Below are 27,685 nucleotides of genomic sequence, written 5' to 3'. Positions count from 1 at the left end.
CGAAGCCTGTAAGCCAAACCTCTGGAGTAGCCATGAAAGGGGCAACATTGTTGAATGTACTGTTAGTTTGGGTGGAAAGACCCAAGGAATGTGTGACGGTCTGGCATTCTTTAAAGCATTCTGACACTGAATCAGTCTTTTTGGCAAATAGGTGAGATCCATCAAACAGGTGTGGTCCATTAAGAAGGCTTGTACATCACCTGAGAAGCTTGTGGACTTCATCCAATCATGCTGCCGAAGCACCAAGCTACTGCCAAATGGTCTGCCCAAAGTTGTTAGTGTTCAGCCCAGATCGGATGATTTGTGCTAGGTTGAGGATGGTTCGAGCTAGGCTGGCCTTGAATTCTTCAATGACTGCTGGTAAGATCTTGCCAACCATGTCCCGTAAACAATGGGCATATCTACCCAGCAAGGAGCTAGCAATGAATGACCGGAGGGCCAGCCTGGCTGAGGAAAACATCAGGTTCCCAAAAGTCTCAAATTGTTTTGACTGTCATTCATTGTGGGGAATGAATTGGGAATTAGCTTACCGGTGGAAGCCTGACCCACTACACTTTCTGGTGCAGGGTGCTGCATCAAAATATCAGGGCCACCTGGCACAGGCCTACAGTGTATGGCAAACTGCTGGTCAACTGGTGGATTGCAACAAGGCTTAGACCAGGTACCTATAAGAGTGCTTCATTGAAAGGAAATTTGCCAAATTTGCAAAACCTGTGTCAATACATTAGTTTCGAATTCCATACTTGGCAGTTGTAAATCAAATACTTCCACTGCACCTCTCATTACCAAGAATAGGAGGCACTCTCTTCCCATGTGACGGAGTACCTATAACGCCAAGATATAAATTGGACCCATATTTACATTGCACAATGGGGAAAAATCATTTTGTAGGAAACAATTTGCCAACTAATGAGGAAAAAGTTCGGAGTGAGCCTCAGATCTGTGTATGAAGGCACGGAAAGAAAGGAAGTGAGATCGATGGGCAGGGGTGGTGGTTATTTGTGGCTCCATTGTCACTTACGGGGCAGAACAAATTAAATGCAGAGCTGCACGGCGTCACCTACCAGTGCATGGGAACATTTCTATTTAAAATGTTCTGAATTCAGTCTGACAACCGTGGATATCCTAAAGGTGAGGAATATTACCAAACAGTGTGAGCCTCAAAAGATGGTCACCAATGTCAATCTTTCGCACAGTAAACTACTTTTAGCTTACCAACTGTAGACTGCTCACTATGCCCTCAACTGAGAGGTATCCACACTTCCTACCGTTACCATTACCTTGCACTGCCCACAAGTAGGAAATCCTCACATTGCCCATATATGACAGTTTCTTCCAATACAAGTCATGACTTCCTTAAGAAAGTTTTTGTTACAATACTCAGGGTGGTTATAAGTAACATAATGGAAGGGGAAGCATTTATCTCTTTTCTTATTGTTACATTGTTTCCCTTATTACTTCTTACAAACTATACTCACAATTTTTAGACATGTGCCCATCCTTTTGATTTTCTCAAAGTCTGGACTACTTAGGGGAGAGACCACGCTAACATCTAAAAGCAGTGATGATAAGTGCCCTAATCTCTACAGACCTTCAGGGCAGAAAAGGATGAACTGGTAAGCAAATACACATAAGAGAAGGGAGTCAGAAATCTTTGCTTGAAGTAGACAATCCTCACCTCGCCATTCTCTGGTGGGTCGCCGTTGCCAAATGTGCTAGTCACAACCAGTACCAGGGTCTCGTGTTCCAGATTCATGATGTCATACTCGTCCATGCAGACCACCTGTCAACACAGAGGTAACACATAGTGCAAAATAGTAAATGCATGCATAGCTTTCTTCAAATACAAAATTAACAGGAAGCCTTTCCACTTCTAGTGGAAGGCTTGAACCTTTCTAGATGTCCCACCTCTAACGAGCACCCCTTTTGTTGCCATGCCACTTATGCTCAAAACATCCCTTTTTGGGTCAATTCAATTCCTCCATCTACAGCCTATCATACCTCACAGTGCCTGTGCTGTCTGCAATACTACCCAGTGCCATGATTTTGGTGGAGTCAACAAGGATGCCACTTTTAGATAGAGAGATGGACACCATACTCAGAACAGACTATGCCATTTGAAGGGAGTAGGAGTAGGGGTGAAGTGCAGGGGTCAAAATTCTGTCCCAAAGGTGCAGTTTAGTGAAGCCCACTATTGTGATTTCCAAACCACCACCTATCTTTACCCTGTGTAGGGTACAGCTATTTTGTTTAGAGGAACATGTACAGAATCCCATCATCTGTATAGGTGCATGTTATACCACTAGCTCCAAAGGAGCCGCCATGACCCAGGATGTTGGTGGGTTGAACACTAATGAATTTCTAGGTTACAGAGGGCTCCACTCAGCAAATCTGCCACATCATAAAATCCCTGCGTTTTCAGTTTCTGCTCTACAAGCCTATTTTCTTCTCAGAGTAAACTATACAAAGCCCAATTTTCTGCCATAGGCATATTTGAAATTAATTCAAGTGTGGCCTTTTTTGCACCTAGAGTTATGTCATTTTTAAACAGTGCATTCATAGTGCATTAATACAACCAATAACTCATATTAATAAACTTGCAGTTTTTGTTATTTTAAAAATGATTGAATGAATGATTTAATTAATTTTAAACTTGATATAATGTATTAATACCTTAAAATATCCTGGCACTTTGTATTGAAGTCAGCAAGATATTATACTAGGTTTTAAAGAAATGCGTTTAAAGGTTCTAAACTTGTAGGATCTCAATGGAGTGTAATAAAAATTGGGGAGGGAGACTGGAGGAGGGGGTGTTCCAAATAGTAGCAGTTCATGATTGTGTAAATTAATACGATTTTTTCAATGTGACCTTTATTTCCGAGGATGGGGCTGTACACATGACACAAATATTGTGCACTGGTACCCCCAGACTAGGTTATGGATGGCTTTATGCACCAATGGGGTGTATTGGAGGCATGTCTGTTAGATATGGAAAACCAGTGAAGTTTGGCAACATGAAGAGCAACTGTCTCAAATTTTCTAAGACCAAGTAAGAGAGTGTAGGAAGCTGGCCTGGCTTGTAGTGGGTACCAAAGGTACTAACACCTTGTGCCAGGTCCAGTTATCCCATATTAGTAGAATAGAGGTGTTTCTAGCAGCTTAGGCTGATAGACGGTAGCTATGGCAAAGCAGCTTAGGCTGAACTAAGAGACGTGCAAAGCTCCTACTATACCACTTATACCATATGCCCAATATCATAAGAAAACACAATACACAGAGTTACTAAAAATAAAGGTACTTTATTTTTATGACAATATGCCACAAGTATCTCAGTGAGTACCCTCAGTAAGAAGGTAAGTAATATACACAAGTTATATGTACACAAACCACAAATAGGTAAGTAAGAGTCAGAAAAGTAATGCAGACATAGGTCTAGGGGCAACACAAACCTATACTCCAAAAGTGGAATGCGAATCACAAATGGACCCCAGTCCTATGGGAGCTTGTAGAGGGTCGCTGGGACTGTAAGAAAACAGTCAGGGTGTCCAAAATACCCCACCCCAAGACCCTGAAAAGTAGGAGTAAAGTACACCTACTATCCCAAAAGAGCACAATAGTCATGATAGGGGGATTCTGCAAGAACCACAAACACCAGCAGTGCACTGAAAACGGATTCCTGGACCTGAGGACCTGCAAAGCAAGGGGACCAAGTCCAATAGTCGCGACAGTGTCCAGGGGGGGCAGGAGCCCAGAAAACCCCAGATGAAGGTGCAAGGATGCTGCCTCCAGATGGAAGAAGCTTGGAATTCTGCAAGAACAAAGAGAACTAGGAACTTCTCCTTTGGATGGAAGATGTCCCACGTCGCGATGAAGGTTTCAAAAGTATTCCCATGCAGAAATACCGCAAACAAGCCTTGCTAGCTGCAAGGGTTGCAGTAGAGGTTTTTGGGTAGTCCTGAGGACCAGGAAGGACCAGGATATCGCCCCTTGGAGGAGGAGACAGAGGGGGTGCTCAGCAACTCAGAGAGCCCTCACAGAAGCAGGCAGCACCCGCAGAAGTACCTGAACAGGCACTTGGAAGATTTGTGAACCGGAGTCCATGCAGAGATACAAAAGAGGGTCCCACGATGTCAGAGGCCAACTTAGCGGGTTGAGCACTGCTGGACGCAGTGCGGGGGACCCAGGCTAGGCTGTGCATGAAGGAAATCCTGGAAGAGTGCACAGAAGCCGGAGCAGCTGTAAATCACGCAGTACACAGGTTTGCAGTCTAGCGTGGGGAGGCAAGGACTTACCTCCACCAAACTTGGACTGAAGGATCACTGGACTGTGGGAGTCACTTGGATAGAGTTCCTGTGTTCCAGGGACCACGCTCGTCAGTATGAGAGGACCGGTGATGCAGTCTTTTGGTGCCTGCTTTCGCAGGGGGAAGATTCCGTCGACCCACAGGAGATTTCTTCTTGGCTTCTGGTGCAGGGTGAAGGCAGGCGACCCCCAGAGCATGCACCACCAGTAAACAGTCGAGAAAGTCTGCAGGATGAGGGGCTACATTGTTGCTGGTAGTCGTCTTGCTACTTTGTTGCGGTTTTGCAGGCGTCCTGGAGCAGTCAGCGGTTGATCCTTGGTAGAAGTTGAAGAGGGAGATGCAGAGGAACTCTGGTGAGCTCTTGCATTTGTTATCTGAAGAATACCCCAGAGGAGAGACCCTAAATAGCCAGAAAAGGAGGTTTGGCTACAAAGAAAAAAGGATTGGCTACCAAGAAAGGTAAGAGCCTATCAGAGGGGGTCTCTGACATCACCTGCTGGCACTGGCCACTCAGAGCAGTCCAGTGTGCCCCCAACACCTCTGTTTCCAAGATGGCAGAGGTCTGGGACACACTGGAGGAGCTCTGGGCACCTCCCCTGGGAGGTACTGGTCAGGGGAGTGGTCACTTCCCTTTCCTTTGTCCAGTTTCGCGCCAGAGCAGGGCTGGGGGATCCCTGAAACGGTGTAGACTGGCTTATGCAGAGATGGGCACCATCTGTGCCCATCAAAGCATTTCCAGAGGCTGGGAGAGGCTACTCCTCCCCAGCCCTTCACACCTATTTACAAAGGGAGAGGGTGTAACACCCTCTCTCAGGGGAAATCCTTTGTTCTGCCTTCCTGGGCCAGGGCTGCCAGGACCCCAGGAGGGCAGAATCCTGTCTGAGGGGTTGGCAGCAGCAGCAGCTGCAATGGAAACCTCAGAAAGGCAGTTTGGCAGTACCCGGGTTCTGTGCTAGAGACCCGGGGGGTCATGGAATTGTCTCCCCAATACCAGAATGGTATTGGGGTGACAATTCCATGATCCTAGGCATGTTACATGGCCATGTTCGGAGTTACCATTGTGCCGCTATACATAGGTAGTGACCTATGTATAGTGTACGCCTGTAATGGTGTCCCCGTACTCACAAAGTCCGGGGAATTTGCCCTGAACGATGTGGGGGCACCTTAGCTAGTGCCAGGGTGCCCACACACTAAGTAACTTGGCACCCAACCTTCACCAGGTGAAGGTTAGACATATAGGTGACTTATAAGTTACTTATGTGCAGTGAAAATGGCTGTGAAATAACGTGGACGTTATTTCACACAGGCTGCAGTGGCAGGCCTGTGTAAGAATTGTCTGAGCTCCCTATGGGTGGCAAAAGAAATGCTGCAGCCCACAGGGATCTCCTGTTACCCCAATACCCTGGGTACCTCAGTACCATATACAAGGGAATTATATGGGTATGCCAGTGTGCCAATGAGAATAGGTAAATTTAGTCACTAGCCTGCAGTGACAAATTTAGAAAGCAGAGAGAGATAAACACTGAGGTTCTGGTTAGCAGAGCCTCAGTGATACAGTTAGGCACCACACAGGGAACACATACAGGGCACATACTATGAGCACTGGGGTCCTGCCTGGCAGGATCCCAGTGACACAAGGGCTAAAATATCATACATACAGTTTAATATGGGTGTAAAATGCCAGGCCAAGTGGTACTTTCCTACAGAGAGGAGCAGCCATTCTGGTAAAAATGGTAGCCTGGATAACCAGGTACTTTAATTCGGATACAATAAACAAAGAATATTCCTATGGATTCTTAGTCAGGGAAAACAAGTAGATCACACTTTGATATCTGGAAAATAAAGGTGTTTAGCCCTTTTAAAACCAAGGGGGTTGAGACTTAAATCTAGAACCCAGACTTGTTTTATCTCTTGCTCCCATCTCAGACATGTTGGTGCTTAGCTTGAGGAAGTTAGTACCCATCCAGTTCCAAATAACCTTGAGGGTAGAGTGAAACTCCTGGTGGGATTGGGCAGTACCCTATAGCTGGAAGATGAGCTGAGAGTCATGAGCGTAGTTGTAGAATCTACAATCATGACGAGCCAGGGATAAGATCAATGGGCAGATGTAAACATTAAACAGCAAAGCAGATAATGCTGATTCCTGGGTGACCCCCAAAACAACAAGGGTCTTTGAAAAAGAAAGCGTGCCAAGCTGCCCCTCCATGTGTGCTGCCTCCTAGAAAGGAGAACATCTAACTTAGAGCTTGGCCTGATCGACCAGCTGCCTTCAGATGATTCAGCAGAATTGTGTAGTTGACAGTGTCAAAGGCAGATTATATATTTAGGAGAACTATAGCAGACACCTGTCCCAAATCCAACTCCCATCTTAGACCATCAAGGACAGAAAGTATAATTTCTTATGTATGGTGGGCTGGACGGAAACAAGCCTGCAAAGGATGCGGAAATTTGGATGAATGAAGGAATCTCCTTAGCTCCTTAGTAACAATAATTTCTAAAATTTTGGTTGTGTTGGTGAGAAGTGAAATGGGTGATTATTTTTCAGCAGCTAAGGATCGTTGCTCTGCTTCTTCACCAAGGGAAGATTTGCAGAAGTTTTAAAACTGACAGGGACAAGGCCCTGAGTGAATTATTTATTCAAAAGGTCTAACAGAGTCTTGGCTGTTATGAGAGACAGGGCTTGCATAATAGTAGTGGAACAGGGATCCAGTAGGGGACCAGATTTCACCTGATGCATAAGAGATATAAGGGTCTCATGCTGGAGCTGGGAAAACCTGTACCAAGGAGTGAGAATTAATGGTGTCACAGTCCACATTCTCCCCAGGTTGTTGAGGCAGAGAAGTGGTCAGAATGCTATCCTAAATTAATTTAATGTTCTCACTAAAAATGCGTGGGGAGTGTGTCGCACAGACTTTAGGAGGACTCAATCTTTGGTTACTCGCTTGGAAAAAGTGAGTTTGTTTAACAACTTAAACGTTATACTTTCTCAAGCCCTCACTGAAATATTCTCTTTCTACAGTACCACAGCTCTTACCCCACTGTCTTTCAAGTTGTCGTAGACTGAGCTTTGCCTCTTTCAATTAATCAATGAACCACAGAGTGCAATTATGTACATCATGAGTGTGATGCAGCTATTTGAAAAAAAAACAACATAAGTATGTTCAACAAAGGGGTTGGGGACTGGGTCATAGGAGGTATTAGTCATTTCCTGGAGATTTACCCTGTTCCAGTTGCAGAAGGTGCTCAGGTATGCATTACTCAATGCAGTGCTGGGCCGCAGAAATGCTTCAAATTTTAATAGATTGTGATCTGACCATATGCAAAAAAAAAAAAACTCCGTCTTGATAGGTATGCTGTGTGATCATACCAAAACTACAATATGCCCTTAGCATGTGCAGGTAATTGGACCTGTTGTGTGAAAGATAAAGAAGACATGAGATCAAAGAACTCTTTGTCCTTGGAATTTGCTGGAGGGATATTGTACCAAAAGTTGAAATCGAAGTACCAGCAGATGGTTATATGAGGTGCTAAGGCTGCACATTAGCTCAAGAAGGAATCAGTAAAGTTGGACATGCAGTGCAGTGGGCAGCACAGTGGCCTTTATATGACCATGCACACTAGACAGCAAGAGGGGAATTCATTTTTTACAGTCATAAAGTCAACTTGATGAATAGTGGTACAGATCGCAAAGAGGTGAGTTAAGGGTGCGGGAGACGATAATAGCAACCCCTCACCTTCTTTGTGAGAGCCTCCTTTTGATGTTAAAAATAATATATTTAGAGGGTAATGCCCTCAAGATATCAGGCACAGAGGACTCTAGGACTCCTCCAGCAAAGGGTGTCTGTAAGACAGAGTTGGGCATATTTATAAAAAATCACGTAGGGCAGCAAGTTATCTTCCTGTGCTGTGCTGCGTGGTGGGGCAGGAATGTGCCATGCTTAACATTGTATGGTCCATTCCAGTTTTTTTTCCTGCACTGATGCACAATGTGCTGCCTTGTGCCAATGCAGGCACCCTTGCACCATGGTGCAAGGGTGCTTGCATTGTAAACAGGATTGTTTTTGTGCAGGAACGGACAGCTCCCTTCAGAAAAACAATGCTGAGAGGCATTTTCCTCCTTCTATGTGTGCTGCAGAATGCAACACATATAGAAAGAGAAAGTAATGAGGAGAAGAAAAGATATTTTTCTTCGTTACACCTCACCGGGGAGGCGTAGCATTGTGAAGCATTCCCAGGTCTACCAGTAATGGTAAAATCTGGGGATGCACCACAATCCATTGGTGGATGCTTGGGAACACCCACGCTCGACATGTGGAATGCCTTCCCAGGGCAAAGTAAAGCAATTTAGCAATTTGTGTTGCGTTTCTTTACTCTATATTTATCAAGCCAGGCAAGGGTGACTCAACTTTGTCATAAATATGTCTCAGTATGTCTAGTGAGTTCTCTTCCAGCAAGATTTCAGTTCTTTGCTTACTCAAGGACCTTGAATTGGGTTGAGCCATGTGTAGGGAACAATAGGAATTGTTAGGGAGCAAACACAGGAAGGGAGCTGGACAAAGTGATGCCAGGTGGGGTGGGGCCCAAAGAGTAGTGTGCCGGGATAGGGTTTTTAAGTAAGCCTAAGCAAGGTCTTAGTAACCCTCGATCAAGGGGAGGACAAACCTGTCGTCCTTGGCCCATGGCCCTAGTGGAGTGTTGATGAGATGCAGACAGACTTGCATTTGGCACACCTTTGATGCACCCAGATGCATGCCTGTTGTGTGTGTGTGTTGCGCACATGCGCTGCCTTGCCACGAAGAACTAGACTGCTAACTTTTGACTAGGTTCTTTGCATATAATTTCACACCCAAATTGAGGAGGGTTGTAAGCTTGTAAAAAGAGCACTGAGTTGAGTCAAGCCCTTGTTTTAAAATGAATGAGATTTGCACTTCGATTATTGTTGAGGAGGTCATACCACTATTTCAAATAGAGTTGAACAGTTAGGTTATGTGAGTGGCCAAAATAATGGAAAATCCTTATATAAACGGGAGGTGAAACCTGGGGCTTTGTGTGGTTAACATGTTTTGATAATTTCGAGCTAGTTGAGAGTGAGAACCCACTTGTTATTTTGTTCAATGGTATCCAAATTTGCTGAATTGCAAATTTGCAGACTTTACTTAATATTGAATCATTTATTCAATTATTGCAGATCAAACACAGCCGACACGTGTTTCGCCCTCGATGGTGAGTCCACCTAGGGCTTTCTCAAGGCATCACAATAGTCAAACAGATGGTCTGATGATATATAGTCATTGCAAAAGTTAATATAGAAAGATGCATCAAATAATATGTGGTTTCAGTACCATGATTTGGATCAGTTATTCGAGAAAATCGGCAGCCGTATGCCGTGATCGCATCTTAGGTTGGCGCCAACTTGGAAAAAAACCTTTTTCTTTTTCTTTTTTATGGGTTGCTGCTGTATTTGCCCTCTGGAGCCTAGTTCCTCTTTTCGCTGCTGCTCCGACTCTGTCTGATACTGGTGGCCAGTCCTTTGCTCTGCTGCTAGTGCTGCCGTGAAGTTGCAGTAAGCAGGCCAAGCTTATAGGTGCCAGGTCTGTCCTGTTATACAGAGAACATTGGGAAAAGATAAGACCACAAAACCACCCCTTCCCCGCATCAATCAATTCACTACTCCTTCTGAAGCATCTGGGAGGAGACACTTGATAAAGGCGCAACATCTGAAGGTGGTCTTGATTAAATCTTCCAAGCCAAGCAATCTTCACAAACTGCTGTAGAGACAAATATAGGAATGGTGCGTGTGAAATTGGTGCTCCTCTGCCAGGACCTGTGGAACGCCTAGCCGTATCGCAGTAGTGGGCGGTCGTCTCTCAACAGTGGAAGATGAGGTCGCTAGCCTCAATGCCAAGGTGGCTCGCCTCAGTACTTGCACAAACTTCATCACTGCGCTAACTTGGCTGAATATCACTCCAGATGCAACAACCCATGTTTTGTAGGTTTTCCAGAAGATGTGGAGAGCTCCAACACACTGAATTCCTTGAGGAATGACTTAAATCCGGGACGCTTACAAACAAACTCTCCTCCTGGTTTGCTGCGGAGCGGGCCCACAGGGCGCCTACCCCTAAGCTGCCTCTGGGTTCACAACAATGGCCCATGATAGCGAGATTCTTTAATTTCAAGGATCTAGACTGTATCCTGAGAGACGCTAGGGCGCACCCGGACCTCCAGTATCAAAACTCCAAAATACTGATCTTTCTGGACTACACCTGCGTCGTGCAAAGCTGTTAAGCAAAAACTCCTGGCTCTGAAACTATCATACATGCTCCTGATTCAAGAGTGACTTAAAGTCATATATGAGGATAAATCCTACTTCTTTGAAACACCAGAGTCTGCCTGGGAGAGGCTCACAGAGGAGAAACAACTGTGCCACTCATCTCTCTCCTCACCCCTTGTGCTCGACAGATACCTACCAGTGGACAACAGTTCGCCAGACACTGTGAAAGGGTCTGCACCCGCTCCTGACCAAGGCGCAACACCAGAAATGTGTCACCCTTCCCCAGCTCGGGGTCCTTGGCCCCATCACAGCTCCATAGGTCAGATCGCCCTTGGACATTGGAGGAGACTCTCGGGCCTTGCCTCTGTTGGCAGACTGGCTAAGACTCCATCTCCTGTCTGACTCTATCACAGTCAGCCAGTGACAGGGCCCTGATGGGAAGCTGACCCTGCAGACCACGGTTGAGGGTCTCAAGTATGTTTGCACAGATGCCAGCACCACCTTGCATTCATCGTACCACCTGGAGAGGTCCACTACTCCATGCCTATCCAAGACACACTCAATTTGAGTTGGGGTTTCTGCTTGGGGGCGACAGATGCTTTTTGGGGTAAAGTATGGGGAGGGAGAGAGTTGGGGGTAGGAGTTCTTTTGACAGGCTGCATGTGTTGCTGTTTACATATGTTATTTTTCCTTAGGTCAACACATTAACCCGGCATTGTTCGATTGGCAGTGGGTTTCCTACACTTACCCTACCTCAAAGGATAATTCACACACTGCTGTCTGTAAAATTCCGAGTGCCCTCTTGTTCCTGTTCACACTGACATTGCACTCCTCGCCATGACTCCCTACAATGTTATGTTGTGGAACGTTAATGGTCTGTTAGATAAGATCAAGCATTCCGCGATGCTGCATTACGCCCAACGCTTCCTACTATCCATATTGATGCTACAAGAGACCCACTTAGCGGGTTCCAGGTGCCCATTCATAGCTCGACAGGGTTTTGATAGAGTCCATCATGCTGCGTTTAAGAGAGGGTCAGGGAGTGGCGATCCTTCTACGTCAGGCCTTTCCCATTGCAATGACTTAGTGCTGGTCAGATCCTCAGGGCTGATATATCGCTCTGGCAGGCTCAATAGAGGGCTGCCCACTGAACCAGGAATGGTCATGTGTATTGTCACCCCCGTGTCATTGGGCTGCTTCCTAACCACGCCAGTGGTATTGGCTCCCACCAGGCTTCACTGTCATAGAGGGACTTTTACACACTCATCGACCCCTCCATGGATTCCACTGCACCCCCATCACACACCAGTTGTAGCAGAGCCAGATCACTTTATAAATGGATAAACACTCTCGGCCTCTGCGATGTATGGAGGATTTGGAACAATAGACAGCAACAAAACACACATACCTCTGCAGCACACCATACCCACACACGCATTGACATGCTTTTCCTGACAGCCTCAAATGTCCTTTCAGTGTCTCATGTACAAATCCTCCAACGTGGGCTTTCCGATCATGCTCTGATACTACTTTGCATTGCTGAGTCCAGCGTAGCCCACCGCCCCATGTGGCGCCTTAATGCCGAGCACCTTAAAGACAAGACCCACGCAATGCAGCAACAGTTCACGCAATCCTTCCAACTCAATGTTGGATCTGTGCAATCAGTAGGCACTCTGTGGGCACCATGCAAGGCCACTATCAGGGGACATGCAACGAGTCTTCTAAGACAAGCAGAAGAAGAGAGGCACCTGTGTGACACACTACTGGACACCTAGACCTTCCAGCTAGAAACAGATCCTCCCACTTTAACACAGGGTGGCACCACCAGGCACTTGGCTTTGACTTGTGAGGAGATTGGACTCTTCTCCTTAGAAGCAGCGAAACAGATATGGCGCACATCCAGGGTGTGGGTTTATGGATGGGGAGATAAAATGGGAAGCTACACTACTGGCTGGCATCCTGGCCACTCGCCAGCAGGGTAATCCCAGAGAAAATAGATGGTGATGACCTTGTCCACTGCACTTCCCCCACCATGGCTCAAGGTGTTGCAGATTGCTCCTCGTCATTCTATGCAGCTTCGCCACAGTCAGCGGCTGATTTAGCTGCACCTCTTCTTGATGAGGTACTACTGTCCTGCCTTTCTGATGCTGAGTGCCAAGAATTAGAGGAACCCATTTCAATAGAGGAGATTGGTGAGGCCATCTCAACAATGGGGACTGGTAAAACATCAGGCCCAATGGTTATCCCATAGAATTTTATGTTAAATACAAAGATGCCCTCATTCCCACCTGCTGGGCCTCTACAAGGAGGAAATTAGAATTGGTTCCTTCACACGAGACCTAGATCAAGCTGCAATACTAGCCATACCTGAGACGCTTCCTCCATCGGTCTTTTGCACCAACTGTTGCCTCATTTACCTTATCAACGGGGAGGTAAAACGTTTTATGACTCTCCTGGATTCCTGCTTGCTAAGGGTCCTCCGGACGCCAATCCACCTGTTCCAATGTGGCTTTTTGCCTGCCTGAAACACAAGGCACTGCTTGCAGCGCCTTCATGTGGCACTTGCTCACTATCACCACTTATCATTCCAGTTAGCGTTGTTTTTTATAGACTTCGAAAAGGCGTTTGATACTGTGGCCTGAGGTACTGGACTAGAGTACTTGAGAGGGCTGGTTTCACACCACGATTCTGAGGTCTAGTCCAAGTTCTTTATTCCAATCCGATGGGCAGATGGCCAGTGTGGTCTCCGCTGAGGTCCCCATACGACAAGGAACCCGCCAGTGTTGTTCCCCTCCTTTTTGCACTTACTATTGAACACCTTGTGAGGCTCATATGCTGTGACACAAAAATACAGGGGCGGGAACGGGCTATGGGACACAAAGACCACATAGTTCTTTATGTGGACCAAGTTCTCCTGTCCTAGGCAAATCCAGCTGCCAGTGGCTCTCAAAGTCTACAGCTACTGTGATATTTTCTCCAAGAGCTCGAGATTAACTGTCAACTCTGCCAAATCTGTGCTGGTCCCATTGATTCCCTTGTTGGACTGTGTGGACTGGCAAACGAGTATCCCAATATGCCATCTCAGTTTCCGATATCTGGGCATCTGAGTTGCCCTGGATCCTGCACTGACATGGCCCCTTAACATTACCCCTCTTACTCACAAGGTGAAGGATGATCTAAAAAGTGGCAGACACTCCCGTTGAATGTCACAGGGAGAATATTGTTGTACAAGATGATGATATTGTGGTGATTCTTTTATCTCCTACAAAATTTCCCACAGGCAATTCTCCGCCATTGGTTCCAGGAGATAGATTCAGCAGCGATCGCCTTCCTATGGCACAACTACAGACCGCGACTGGTGTTTGGGACCTGCAAACCCACCCCTTATGAAGACGCCCCTTATGACAGCATGACTAACCAGTATCTGTATTACCTGGCATCTCACCTTCTGGTTATCAACGATTGGCTCAGAGGTGGGTGGTCTGACTCAGCCTACAGGTTGGAACATAACACAATAGGTTTCCCCCCATTCCTGGTAATCTTGACGGTGGCACGAGTCCCAAATCACTCCGGAGGTGACCTGGTTGATATTTAGTGGATGGAGGGCAGCACATAGTCACACAGGGTGGTGGTTCAAACTCACTGAACAAACCACCCTGTGACATGGCACATGGCTGAGAGAAGTAGAGCACTTGAAGGATTTGCCGGTGGGATGCCATCGGCATTACGCTCCTCGGAGATGTGTGAAAGGGTAACCACATGTCTTCCTTTCAGGAACATCAGCGCGCTTACTCTATGTCCGGAACACAGTTCCATAAATATTTGCAACTGGACCATGCACTGCAGGTACATGTTCCGCCTGATACTTCGATCCCAGAGTTCATCCTGAGAGAGGCAAAGATCATGATGGGTGCATCAGGTAAGGGGGGCCTATCCAAAATTTATTGCACACTGGTCATTAATGCTCAGGACACGCTGACGTCCCTTAGAGCCCGTTGGGAGGGTTGGCTCAGACCCACAGACAACGCAGATTGGCAGGGCGCTCTGATGGCCGCTAAGGTCCTCACTTTATGATCCAGGTTCCGTTTGGTACAAACATACTATCTAGACACTGCATGTCTCTCACCAGATAGGCTATGCAAAGCAGGGCTACTCGCCAGTCCTGCATGCTTTCGATGCTCCCAAGTCCTTGCTGATTTTTTTTGTATGATGTGCTCCTGTCCTAGACTGACACAGTATTGGGAATCGGTGATCACTGAACTGTCCGATGTTTTGAACCTGGAGTTAGAGCTCTCCCCGTTCTCGATCCGACTGGGAGTACTTGAGGGTGCTGGAGGGACACGTGTGGACCAAGCACTCCTGGGGATAGTACTGATGGTAGCTAAACATGACATAGCGGCCCACTGGAGGGCTTCCAAGTCCCTGACAATGGCTCAGTGGAGACATGGGGCAGACTGGAGTGGCCAACAAGAGAAGCCAGTGTACGAGGCTTGGGTCCCCTGCTAAATATACCAAAGTATAAAGTAAATGGCTTGGGGCAACGGGTATGAACTCATAGTGAGAACAATGTGATGAGACTGTCATTTCTTGGTATGTGCTTCCATCAGCTGTAATATTCATCATTGTATTGGTATTGGCCTCCCTCGGTTTTCAATGTGACCTGTTATACCTACAAACAAAATAAACATTTTCTTATAAAAAATGTAATTTGAAGAAAAAATAATGCATATCATTTTGATATAACAGTGTGGGTGCTTCTTATTGTGCATGTGAGCTTAGAACAGGTATGGAAAAACCTTTCACTTTTAATGCTCATCAAAATATGATTCTTATTTGTCCAAAGAAAAGGTTCTACTCACTGTGAATTAATGTAATTTGACAACATAGTATAAACACACAAGGATAGCTAAAAAATTATAAAGAATGGACAGAAAAACATTGGCAAACCAACGTATTGACGCACTAATGAAGTGAACTTCTTTGTAGGTCGATGTGCACATATTGGTATGAAAACATTCTGTTGTTCAAAGCGGAAGAGAGCCAGCTGCATAAGTGGGCTAACCTATTGCTCCATGCTGAGGTGGGCAGAGCAAAATGTCAATGACAGCTGAACAGACCAATGGGTAAAGGAAACTGACTCAAATCATTCCAAGTAGGTATATACTGTATGTATTTATTTTGTATTTATGAATTATTTTGCTAACAAGAGGGTAATAAGATCTTAAGCAGTCTCCGTGTCAGACCTAAAGGACTGCAGTGGAAGGCAAAACCATGCCAAACTGGTGCTCATGTAGGTCCATCATGAAGACGTGTTTCTGAGATTCAGTCGCGGATACCAATATTGGGCAACAGAGTAGAATACAGATAGCTTGTGATTCATGGAAAAACATTTTAAAGATAGTTAGTATTTTATTATTGTTGTCTAATAGGCCTTGGTGATGGGGGTTTTCCCTCGAAACACGTGTTGGCTTTACTTCTGGATGTCATTTGAATAAAGTAAAGAAAATTAATGGATTGTTGTGATTTTACGATAATTAAGGATGAATAACTTAGGCGTAATGGTATTTACTGGTTTTGTAAATATCTCACCTTCTTTCCACAGCTCAGAATCAGTGCCTAAGTCTGCTAGTCTCAGAAAACAAGTCGTGCATTAACACACTTTTTAACCACATAACGTTAAGCACAAATGCGTGAATTTGTATTTCACATCTGCAGGACGGTTAGCATAAAATAGTGCATCAATATTTTAACCTAGGATTCAAAGGATCCAACATGAGGGCACCACGAGGGACATAAGCCAATAGATTTCCTAAACTGTCATGTTTGAGTACCACCATCGTACAATGCCTTTTTAAGGACTAGTAGCTAAGGTTCAAAAATGAGCTTCAGCTGATTGACTACATGTAGGCAGTTTTACAAAAGGGCAGAAGACAGACCCGGATATGGATGTTTATTTCAGTCAGGGTAATTCCGCTCATCCCCATGGATGCGGCTTAGTTCGGATCTCCACCCTGATAACCAGCAAGAGAATCTTTCACCTTTGAAGCATCGTCTTCTGTTTAGAAATTCATATCCTAAGTCTCATCAATAAGCTGATAGAGGGCGAATCATCACGAGTCAAACCTTTCCACAGCTTGCAGCCCCTGTTTACGACTATGAAGTCCTCAGTTGCTAGGAAGTCAGTATATGTGTTACGCCTTGTTGGCATGGGTTACAATATTTTCAAAAGCTGATCCTCGGGTGCTGTGCACAAATGCCGCCCCTTGTTTTCTCTTTCTCTATTTGCTTCCCTCCCATGCTGGAATCGTTATATCTGGAGTTCAGTCCTTGCCTTTCATACATAACCAAATGGTTTCATAGTAGAATAAAATCACTTTATCTTCCTGTGCTTCACTCCCTTACTTGCTTATCAGTGGGCACGCATGGAGCCCCTTGTCCTTTTGACCCTTTTAGTTTATGTTCCTCTTCCCCTAATTGAGCTATATTAAATGGTTACAAGCCCAATTACCCGTCTCGTTCATTTTTTTCTTTCAGGTATTATGTGATCCTATTTATTATTTGCAAATTACATTCTCCTCATTTCTTTTCTCAACGTTTTGTATCTGCCATGTCAACTTTTCCTTAAATTCTTCACATGCCTTATAATAACGGGGTACAGCCTAGTAACCATGAAAATAGTACCCTACCAATATTTGGGAGCTTAGCCTTAAAACTGCACATATATTTGTGAAGCAAATGCCTTGACAACATGAGGCATTTCTCCACCTTTATCTTTCATGCTTGATATGTCTGTCTCTAATTCCTTTATTTCATTCCAGGGTGGTGTTTTCTAAACTCCCATTTCTCATACCTTTGGATCAAAGGCCCGTTTGAAGATTTTGCAGAGTTTCTGGGCATAGGACTCCGATCTCCCCGTTTCTGTGGCGTACAGTATGGTGGCCTTCACTCTTTTCGCCATAGCTTGGCCCATCAGCTTTGCAGAAAATTTCACAGCACTGGATAAAAAGGAGACAATGCAGATGATAATGAAATTGAAGCACCACTAGTCTGGTCAGCTCTAGTGCCAGAGCTCAATAAAATGCTGAAACCGATGGGTGTACATCGTCTATGGACTGGGCTCTCGTCTAAACTGCCTTCACCTTCGAACAATAGGCAATTTAGTACTCCAGTTCTGGTACACGATGTCATTCATATAATCAACTACAGCAGAAATTCAACCTGTTAATCAAAGACATCTTCATGCTGGGAATGTACCACCAACAGTGGAAAGGGCTGGCGAGCGAGCTACATGCAAATCTGGGAAGAGAGTTTTGATCTGCTATGTGGTCATTGATTAAACACCAGTGTCTTCAGTGGGATTTGGTGGAGTTACCCCTTTTTTGATGACTGCCAATGATTCGTTTTAAAGCTCAATGTTCTAAATATGCTGGCCAAAGTGTCAGAGATTTATATGTATCTTTGAAGTAGAACCCCTGAAATATTCCAACTCTCCTAGACAGGGAAGAGTAAACAAGTTCATAATGGTCTGGCGCAGCAAACTGTCTATATGAAACTTGGGTGCCAAACCGTGAGTGGTCCATGTAGCCTTATGCTTAGGGTTTCCACTTTTCCAGGGTTATGATTTGTGACTCATCCTCGCGTTTTGTAAGTCTTTTCCAAGCAGTTGGATATCAATATTTTCATAGCAGACCCTGCAAAAATACACTTAACCGTGTTTTTTCCCAGTGCTTACAAAACATGCTGCTTTTATTGAGAACAAGCACAACAATCAACATAAATATCCAAATAATCCTTTCTCTCCCGCTCTCTCAACCTCTCCCGCACATTCCCACTGGCAGTCGTGCAGCAGTCTGTCTGGTTCTCAGAACTATAAGTGTCTCAAGAGTTTGTTATATATAAACAATAGTACTGGTACACAGCTTGAGATTATTCACCTAATACTCGTGAATGGTAAAGATGACTAGCCATGGGTGGTGACGTGTGAAACCTCTAATCTAAAGAATCTAACTGTGGCACGTTAGTCTGTGTCCTTGCATTCTTCAACAATGAAGCTTGGTCCTGCTTTTCCACGCTCAGCATGTCTGCATAAAAGTGGAGGTTCTAATATGTGTGTATTCACAAGTGCCTGTTTGTCCACTATATCTCTTGCAACCAATGTTAGTGCTCATTCAATAAACAGCAGCCCAGTGCTGCTGTTCACCAGGTGGCACCATGTGAAGGCCATTATGCCCACGAGGGGCCTCAGCCGTACTCTGACTATAACTGCTTTAACAAATGCCAATAGAAATAAGTTATCTTAAACTATGGGTCATGAGGTTACTTTTTATTTGTTTATTGGGAGAAGTCACAGCTATTAGATTAATTACAGAAAATCTATTATGCAATTGAATATTTCCCCAAGTTTTCCTTGTATCCTGGTTTAAAACATTTACCAGATGAGCCATTCATTCTACAGCCTTGCTCTATGGTCTGTTCCAAAGGGGGCTATTGTTCTAATAAAATATCCTTTAGTCGAGTATGTACACTGAGACATGGAATAGTATAATATATAGACATTTGTTCTGTCTTTTTTAACGCCCACAGCAATGTTTTAGAGCAAAGTTTTTTGGCGACTTAGTTATGTGCAGAAAGTCCCGATTATATATTACATAAGCATTTGACCCACAAAACTATTCTCTAATGTGTTATAAACTCAATGTATATTATCAAAATGGTAAGAAGACTGTAGGAAATTCGCAAAATAGCATTGTTTTACATCAGGGAGGGCCAGCCCTTCCTCATTTGCTAGTTTAAATTATATCATTAATGCCAACATAGGTGCTTTATTCACCCAGATAAATGCAGAAAACAGTCCCTTATTTTTTCTAACAAATTGCATGTGCTAAAAACACAGAAGTGCTGTGTTTAAAAATATTATTAGCAGCAAAATCGACATTCGAATTAGTGATATTCTTACTATAACTCAACGAGGGAGGGAGTTCCATTTTATAAATAAGGACTTAATTTTGTCCATCAGCGGTATATAATTTAATTCAAAGAGATCATCTATATTCATAGTTGTGTATATTACCAAGTATCTTTTCAGTTTCTGTTTAACCAGTGGGAGCAGTATTAAAAGGAAAGGGCAAGATATATGAAAGCCTTCCTATTCTGAGAGTTGGTAACCTGTTAACGACTCGCAGAATAGGTTTGCGAATCGCAATTAGGAAGGGGCATGCCAAGGGCATCCCTTACTTATAGCGTGTCGCAGGGGGATGTAAGATTGTTTTGTGACTGTGGAAGCGGTCACAAAACAATCACAGTTACCACCAACTTCAAGTTGGTGGTAACTCATTCGCAAGCGGGAAGGGGTCCCCAAGGGTCCCCTTCCCCTATGTGAATGGAAGCAAAAGTATTTTTTCAGAGCATGTAGTGGTCCACGGACCACTGCCTACTCTGAAAGAATGAAAAGTAAATTTTGCATTTTTTGTTTGAAATGTATCCCATTTTCCTTTGAGGAAATCGGGCTGCATTAAAAAAAAATGCTTTATTTAAAAAGCAGTCACAGACATGATGGTCTGCTGTCCCCAGCAGGCCACCATCTCTGTGTGCGAGGCCATTCCCAATCGGGGTAACAAATTGTGACCTACCTCATGAATATTGATGAGGCAGGTCATTTGGGACCCCATTGGGAATCACAAACAGTGTTAAACACACTGTTATACATCCCAGTTTGCGATTTCCTAATATTGAATCATTAACATTCGCTATTAGAAAATCACAAAGTCAAAACTACATACATCGGGCCTAAAGTGTATGTGGTTCAGTTGCATATCAAAATCTCTGTCTTCGACATATTCATTTTATACCCTCTCATCTCCTGAAATTGATAGAAAAAAGTTAAACACCCTATGATGAACCTCCAAATCAGGTCTTATGTAAAGCACACTATCATCAGCATACAGATTAATTTTAGACATCTTATTGATCAGGACTTTAACTAACGCAATATTCCTTATGGTAATAGCAAGTGGCTCAATAAAAAAAGTAAACTAAATCATGAACAGTGGACAACCCTGTCTTGTTCCCTGTTTTACTTTGCACATACCAATATCTGTGGGAATCATGGCCAAACGACCCTTTGTCCCTTCATACAAATTAGCTATTACCTTAAAGAGCTTAGGTGGGAATCCCAATGTTTTTAAATACAGAGAAGGCTCTCCCAATGAACAAGGTCGAAGGCCTCAAAATGTATTAGTTTAAAATCTTTGAATTTTTTAAAAATAAACTTGTCTGGAAAAGCATCTTTGCCACAAGCTTTTCATTCGTGAAAGATCTCACCACTTCATCAACTTCTTCCAAAGTATATGGGTTTGTCAAAGCTTGAACTGAGGTTTGATTCGGGGCTGGAATTCGAAAGCTGTCTATAACATGCTGAAAACTTATAAATTTCCACTACTTGACGGTGGCCATCGATCTTTTAATAGTGCTGCAGGACCATATCGTGGATGCTTTTACAAGCTGTAATTCTGGTATTTGTTTCAGTATCATAAAGTGATCCAATTGGGTTTTTAGCTGATCTTTTCTGTGTCTACTGGGCTAAAAACCGCCCCATATACTCACTCTCATTGTATACCTTCTGCATATAAGTTGCTCTAGGCATACACATCTACTTATACTAAAGATTCTGCATCTGCTGCTTTGCTTGCTCAAGACTTTGATGGCTAATAGTAGTCTTGTGTTGCAAATACATATCATGCGCCTTTTTAACTGAAACTTCAAATTGTTCTACATATAAGGAGAGTTGCTCTTTTGTGCTGTATCTCTAGGTATTATATCAGTTCTAATAGTGACCTGGAAAGCACCCCAGGCTATCTCAAAACTTGCAGAGTGTTCATTCTACAAAAATAATAAAAACAAACAAATTATTTCTGTATTATGTTTTAAAACCCAGGGTTCTTCTTCCAAATGTAATTTGTTAAACAGCCACCTGCAAGCAGACCGAGGCTTCTGAGTGCCAAAAATATGCATCTCTGCTAATAAATGGTCTGGAAAGCCATTCAGGTGGTTTAGTTGTTTAAGGATAAAGTCAGACAATATTAGAAAATAGTCTAGTCTTGCTGCTGACTAATATCTAGCTGACACACAGGTATATTCCCGCTGATTTAGAAATTTGTCTCTCCAAGGCTCAACTAGATTTAAAGTCTTGTGATAGTTCTGCAATGCCCTGGATGTTCTACTTTTATTCTGTCTATGAGTGGTTATTGATGAATCTAGGCTCGAACACTGAGGAAAGTTGAAATCACCTTCTAAAATTACTTTACCAGGAATGACCATAATACACTAAAAGAACTTGCTTGAACGGTGCTGGGTAGTCCTCAGTTGGAACACATATTGGAGCCACTGTAAAAAAGCATCCACCTGTCCACTAATCCATGCCCATCTACTCGCCTTATGTTTTTGAGAGGCACAAATATCTAACTGCAATTGCTTACTGAAGCATGTAGATACACCCCTGTGAGATGCACATGATGAAGAAACACACTCAAAGCCTACCCTACCTATGGGACATTGATAAATCACCCAATTTGCCTCGTTTTACATGGATCTCTTGGATCTGAATTATATCTGAAGAATTGATTATTATAATTGTTTCAGTGGTTTTCGTCTTACACTTATTATACAAACCATTAACAATAAACAATGTAATCTTCAGTTTATCACTAGCTATCATCCATCATCATTTTATCTCTTCCCCTCCCCAGCAACCTATGCTTTACAAAATATGCAAAATATATATAAATGCGCCAAATTACTACATTTCCTTGGGCATATATAATTATATGCTGCTATAGGTATCCCTCACTGCTAATCTGCCACATATCCCAATTTTGCTGTCAGCCATTCTGTAGGTGTAGAAAATTGGACTTCTTCGAGATGTTCCCCCACTTGATGCCCCCTTTAGAACTATTAGATGCTGTTTTTTGACTATGACAGTTCCCTGGGGCCTGCTAATCAGACCTTAGTGACAGTGCTCTTCCCCCTAAAACAAGTAACATCTAATTGTAACCCAAGGGGCATGGACGTTAGCATCTCTGTAAGTCCCTAGTAAATGGTACTCCTGGTATCTAGGACATCAGTACTAAAGAGAGTCCCTAAGGGCTGAAGGATGTCTTATGCCACCCTAAAGGATCCACACACAAAATTACACACAGACCGCTATCGCAGGTTACATGACATGGTGCAAACCATGTCTGAAAACATGACATGGCACACACCAGTGTGCCATTCCAAAGACACTGCATAGTCTATATGTAAGTCACCCTTACAGCAGGCCGTGGAGCCCTGTGCATTGTAGCACATGTGAGGACATACCTACATGAGCGGATATGCCCCTGTAATGTCTGGTGCCACTGCTAGACATTACAAGTGAGTAGGGAAGCCATCTTAAAGTATGTACTGGGCACCCAGCTGCTACATAATGGCTTCACTGAAACATATGGTGTTTTGTACCAAACACCTTGTATTAATAACCACACACTGTTTCCAGTGATGGATTCTGACCCCCTGCAGGTGAGAGCCCACGCTCTTGGAGGACAAAAACAATGCCTGCTCCGTAGGAAGGTGTTCACACCTCCTCCAGCAGGATGGCTAGTGATTTAGTCCCTGCCGCCTTTGATATGTGACCCTGACATCCTCCAGTCCTGGGAGATGCCACCCCCTTCCCTGAGGCCCATTTGGCACCAGGACAAGTAGAACATTATATAGTCAGGAGGCGTGTTACACTCCCAGGCTAGTCACACCCCTAGGGTGGGCTACCTGAAGTGAGCTTGAAAATAGGAATTCCACCATCTTGTGTGTGGTGACATTAGGCACTCTGGGACAGGATTATGCTCACTTCCCACAGGAAATGGTCCTATAGGAGGTGTAGTGACCCCAAGGGTAAGCAGCCCATTGGCAACTACAGTATGATTCACTCCCCTTAATGCCCCTACATTCAGTATTTAGGTGGCCCCCCTGACACCAGGAACTCTGAATCTACTGCCCTAAGAAGAAGAGAGACTCTGAAAAGCTTCAAAACGCAAGAACTGAGGAGCAGCAACTGACTTGGCTCCAATCCTGCTGGCCTGCCTGCTGTCCATGACAACTGACCCGAACTTGACTCTGCCTGGGAGGATTGCCAGCACTTCAAGGGACCACCAGCATCTCCCGTGAGTTAGCGGAGCTACTCCCCTGCACCCTGCAGGCACCCAAGAAGAACTGTGAGAGCCCTGGACCATGGAAAACCTGACCCCAAACAGCATCACTGCACCTGAGCCCTCCAGCTCGAGTCGAAGTGGGACAATGGTGCCAATGAGGTCCAGAAATCCTCCAGAGCTGAACCCAACCTTGGGTTTGGCCAAACTGGTTCCCCAGTCACCGGTTACTGTCTTTTCTGTGCAGAAACTAAGAACCAGAAGGAGTTGTGACAAAGTGACCCCAACGGACAAAGCACCACTGCACACGCACCCCCCACTTAGAGTTTGCTGTGGACAGATGGTGGGCCTGTGTGCCCAAGACCCTTGTGACCTGAGGGCCCCTTTGGGATTAGCCAGACTGGTCACCCAGTCCCCACTTGCAGCCTCTTTTCCTCAGGACCGTTTCCAACGAAAGTGAATGGGACACCCAAAGCTGGAAAGCACCTCTGCACCCAGCTGCCCCAGAGTTGACCGAGGTGACTTATTGGTGGTTCCTTGGACCTTGCCCCATACTTATCCTTAACTCCGGAAAAACAGTCCTGTATGTCTTTGCCAAGTACCCGTATGCATTATATGTTTTTTTCTATAGGATAACATTAGAGCACCTGATGCTAAAAAGCACCTCTGCACCTGGATGACCCAGAGCCAACCAAGGTGACCTATTGGTGCTGCCTTAGACCTTTCCCCATACTTACCTTAACTCATTAAGAACAGTCATGCAAGTCGTTGCCAAGTACCCATGTGTAGTATATGCTTCTTTTCCCCTAGGATAAAATTACCACGTTAAAGTAAATGCAAGTGTATTTGCTGTATACTGCAGAACTGCTAACTTAAAAAGTACTTACCCAATAACGAAGTACTTGGTGTTAAAAAATATATTAAAAAACTGTGTGTATGCAGCAAATGTCTAACACTCCCTTTGATAAGCCTAAGCTGCTTGACCACACTGCCACAAATAGAGCATTTGGGAGTTTTAGAGAAATCCCTGTCCACTTCTAAGGGGATAACTGGACTCTTCACACAGCATATCTCTTTTTGGTATACTATATCAAAAGCCAGCTTCTTACAGTATACATATAATTAATAAAGTGTAAGCAAAGTGCATGCCACATACAAGTGATGAAGAATAAGTGAAAAGAGTACTCTTCTGTGGTTTTGGCCATTCCCCCTTTTGCCGTGCTCATGCCCGCCCTCATGCATCACACGCCAGGAGACCTGAAGCGGGAAAAGAAGTGGACATTGCGGCTGCTTCTCGGTTGCTGCTAACCAGACGGGCCCTCCAAGGTCCTCTCAGGCCGTATGCTACATTTTGCATCCGCCTGTCCCTGCTTCACTTCCCTTACGCTCATGGCTGATTCTGTGGAGGCCCTCCACCTGATGTAGCTGCTGCCGACATCGCTGCTCCTGTCTCTGTCTGCTGCCACTGTACTCGGCTCACCTGTGGAGAAGGGCGGGTGTGGGTGTATGACAGGGCAGCAGGGTTGCAGGCTGGTGTGTGTTGTGCTATGCTGGAGTTGCAGCTGTGGTGCTCCCCGCACCAATTGCGAAGCCCTGGCGGTTGTGGCTGGTTGCTGACAACTTGCTCAGTTTCCATTGCTATCAGGATACCATGAGCAGGTTATTTGTGCCTTGAAACAGAGACAGAAACTCTATTGTACTATCGTCCATTGTGGTGTGGCTGTGGGTGGACGGGCGCAGCTTTCAGCAAGACCAGGGGGAAGTGGTAAGTGACCACTGGTACTATATTGCCACACTGCTACATTGTTCAGTTAGCACCATTAGCACCACCTTGACTTTACACCTGTCCCCATTTTCTACAAGTGCCATCTCCTAATTGCTGTTGAACGAATGCCGCACAATTGACTCTAGCAGGCCTGACAGGTCGTACTTGCCTCATCAGGCTATAACTGGCTAACAACTGTCCGTCCGCCTGCATCTAGATGTTGTAAGGCCTGGACTGGGCTCCTGAATGGCCACCTGGATACTCGTTCAATGCTGTCACTGCCACTGCTATCTTTGTTACTTTCCCTGCCCTTGCCATGGACTCACGGTGCTCGCTTACTGTTTCCTTGCCTGCCGCAATCTGTCCGCAAACTGCAGTGAACATTGTATCTTGGATGGGACTACATCCCCCAGACTTCACAGCATCTGGAAGGGCTTACAGGCAACATGCTAAAAGTGCTCTAGCAGCAAAGACCGGGCGTAGAGGGGGATTATCTGTGCCATCCTCTGTGACGTTTAGAAGTTTTTGTTGGTTTTTTATAGTGTGTGAATCTTGGCAATACACAGTTCGGGTGCTGGAGGTGAGCACCTTATTTTCTGCATACAATGGTTGAACGTAAAACTGCTGGTGGGGGGTCCAGGGGCAAATGTAATGCCCGGAGCTTCGGTTACAATTGATAGCATCCTTGAAAGGGCGGTGTGGATAATGTCCACTGAAATTGCCCTGACTGAGTGCAGGCTCACTTTGGAACATAGTTGGGGATAAAGGAACGTAGTGCCCATCTTTTGTCTAATGATCGTGCCACTTGAGCCCTTGAACCCTGGTCTGTGGCCTCAACAAATGACTGTAAGTTTGAGTGCGGAGGAAGAGACAGAGCCGCTGGGCCTTTCCACACCCCAGTCGCAACAAGGTCCAGCAGTCAAGAGGAAGAAAACGAAAGGGAAGGCACCTGTGGCGAAAAGGAAAATAGCTATTTAGCAACAGGACCAGCTCTCTCCTTTGCTTTTAGCCCAGAAACTATCAGCTGGTCCAGACATGCAACTCTTTGATTCCAGACTCCGTAAATTATGATATTTTGTGTGACAAATTTAGCATCATCTGAAAGGGGGAATTGAAACCAATTGCATTGCGTCTCAAGTTTATGGAACGCCGCATGTCTGACTGTTTTAAAGTGTCTACCACCACTCCAGATGGGAATGCCCCTGATGAAGCAGAAAATGAAGGTTTTGATTTATTAAAGCGTAAACGTAGTGTGAAATAATCATGTGTGACTTTAACCGAACTAATAAAGATTGTACGGGGACAAAATGTGCCCTCAGAGTAGTTTGCCATCATTTATACGCGAGCTTTATATAACGTGGTGTATTAGAATTGCACTAATCCGACATAATCATAAACGTGTGCTACGATTTGCTTGTTTGAATTGTTTTAGCTTAGCATGACTTTAGCGGAGGCTTTGGCCTAGTTGCCCGGTCTCACGTTTTAGATGCTCGTATTTTTCCACTGTGCTAATAAACGTGTATTTTTGCTTGAAGCTGTACTTTTCCACAGAAACTGTTCACATGCTTATCTTAAGGTTTCGTGCCAGCCTGGCATATTTTCTCCTTACTTCAAGGTCGATTTGCAGGTGCGGACAATGGAGGCTCTGAAAGTGAGCTAATTGGTAGACAATGTTGCAACTTGCGTACCCATCTCCAAGGATAATGTATGCTTAAGTAAAGGCTTGAGAACTGTCGTTTTTGATTGGTCAATTTGAAGCTAACCTATGAACCCTCCAATGGAAGACCCTACTGGACTTGAACTGTTGTCTATAAAAACCAGGTGCACGAGAGGAAACTCTCTCTCTCATCGGACATCCCGCCATTTTGACTTCGTAGCTATTATGGCCCACTTTGCTGCGACGCCATTTTGAAAGAGACTTTGATTCTTTCTCTAATCGAGAGAAAGAGACTTTAAATGATTCTTGCCCTAGAGACTTTAACTTTGATTTGTCCCTTTGCATGAAGTAGTAGTTTTACCTTGCCGCCGTGAGGCAATTGCCCCGTCCACCCCTGCCCCTTATGCCCCGTCCCATGCTGATCAAGAAACGGTACCCATGCTGACCGAAGAACGGTACCTGTGAGACGAAGACTTCCTTGATTGCTGATCGTAATTGGTAAATATGAAAGGAA

At 44.7% G+C, this 27,685-nt stretch overlaps 1 protein-coding gene across 2 annotated transcripts in view; it reads right to left on the bottom strand.

The window, feature by feature from the left end:
- The window catches only part of NOS3 (nitric oxide synthase 3), a 780,913-nt gene that overhangs the window by 338,885 nt on the left and 414,343 nt on the right, over nt 1-27,685 (bottom strand). For both annotated transcript variants that reach the window (XM_069210763.1, XM_069210764.1), the window contains exons 12-13: nt 17,425-17,569; nt 1,679-1,783 (exon numbers count right to left, since the gene is read on the bottom strand). In XM_069210763.1, the coding sequence (XP_069066864.1) occupies nt 1,679-1,783; nt 17,425-17,569 (250 nt within the window). The remainder of the gene's footprint in view (nt 1-1,678; nt 1,784-17,424; nt 17,570-27,685) is intronic.

The sequence above is a fragment of the Pleurodeles waltl genome, chromosome 10, assembly GCF_031143425.1.
Source record: "Pleurodeles waltl isolate 20211129_DDA chromosome 10, aPleWal1.hap1.20221129, whole genome shotgun sequence".
NCBI classification, from domain to species: Eukaryota; Metazoa; Chordata; class Amphibia; order Caudata; family Salamandridae; genus Pleurodeles; species Pleurodeles waltl.
This window is presented reverse-complemented; position numbering and strand designations above follow the sequence as displayed.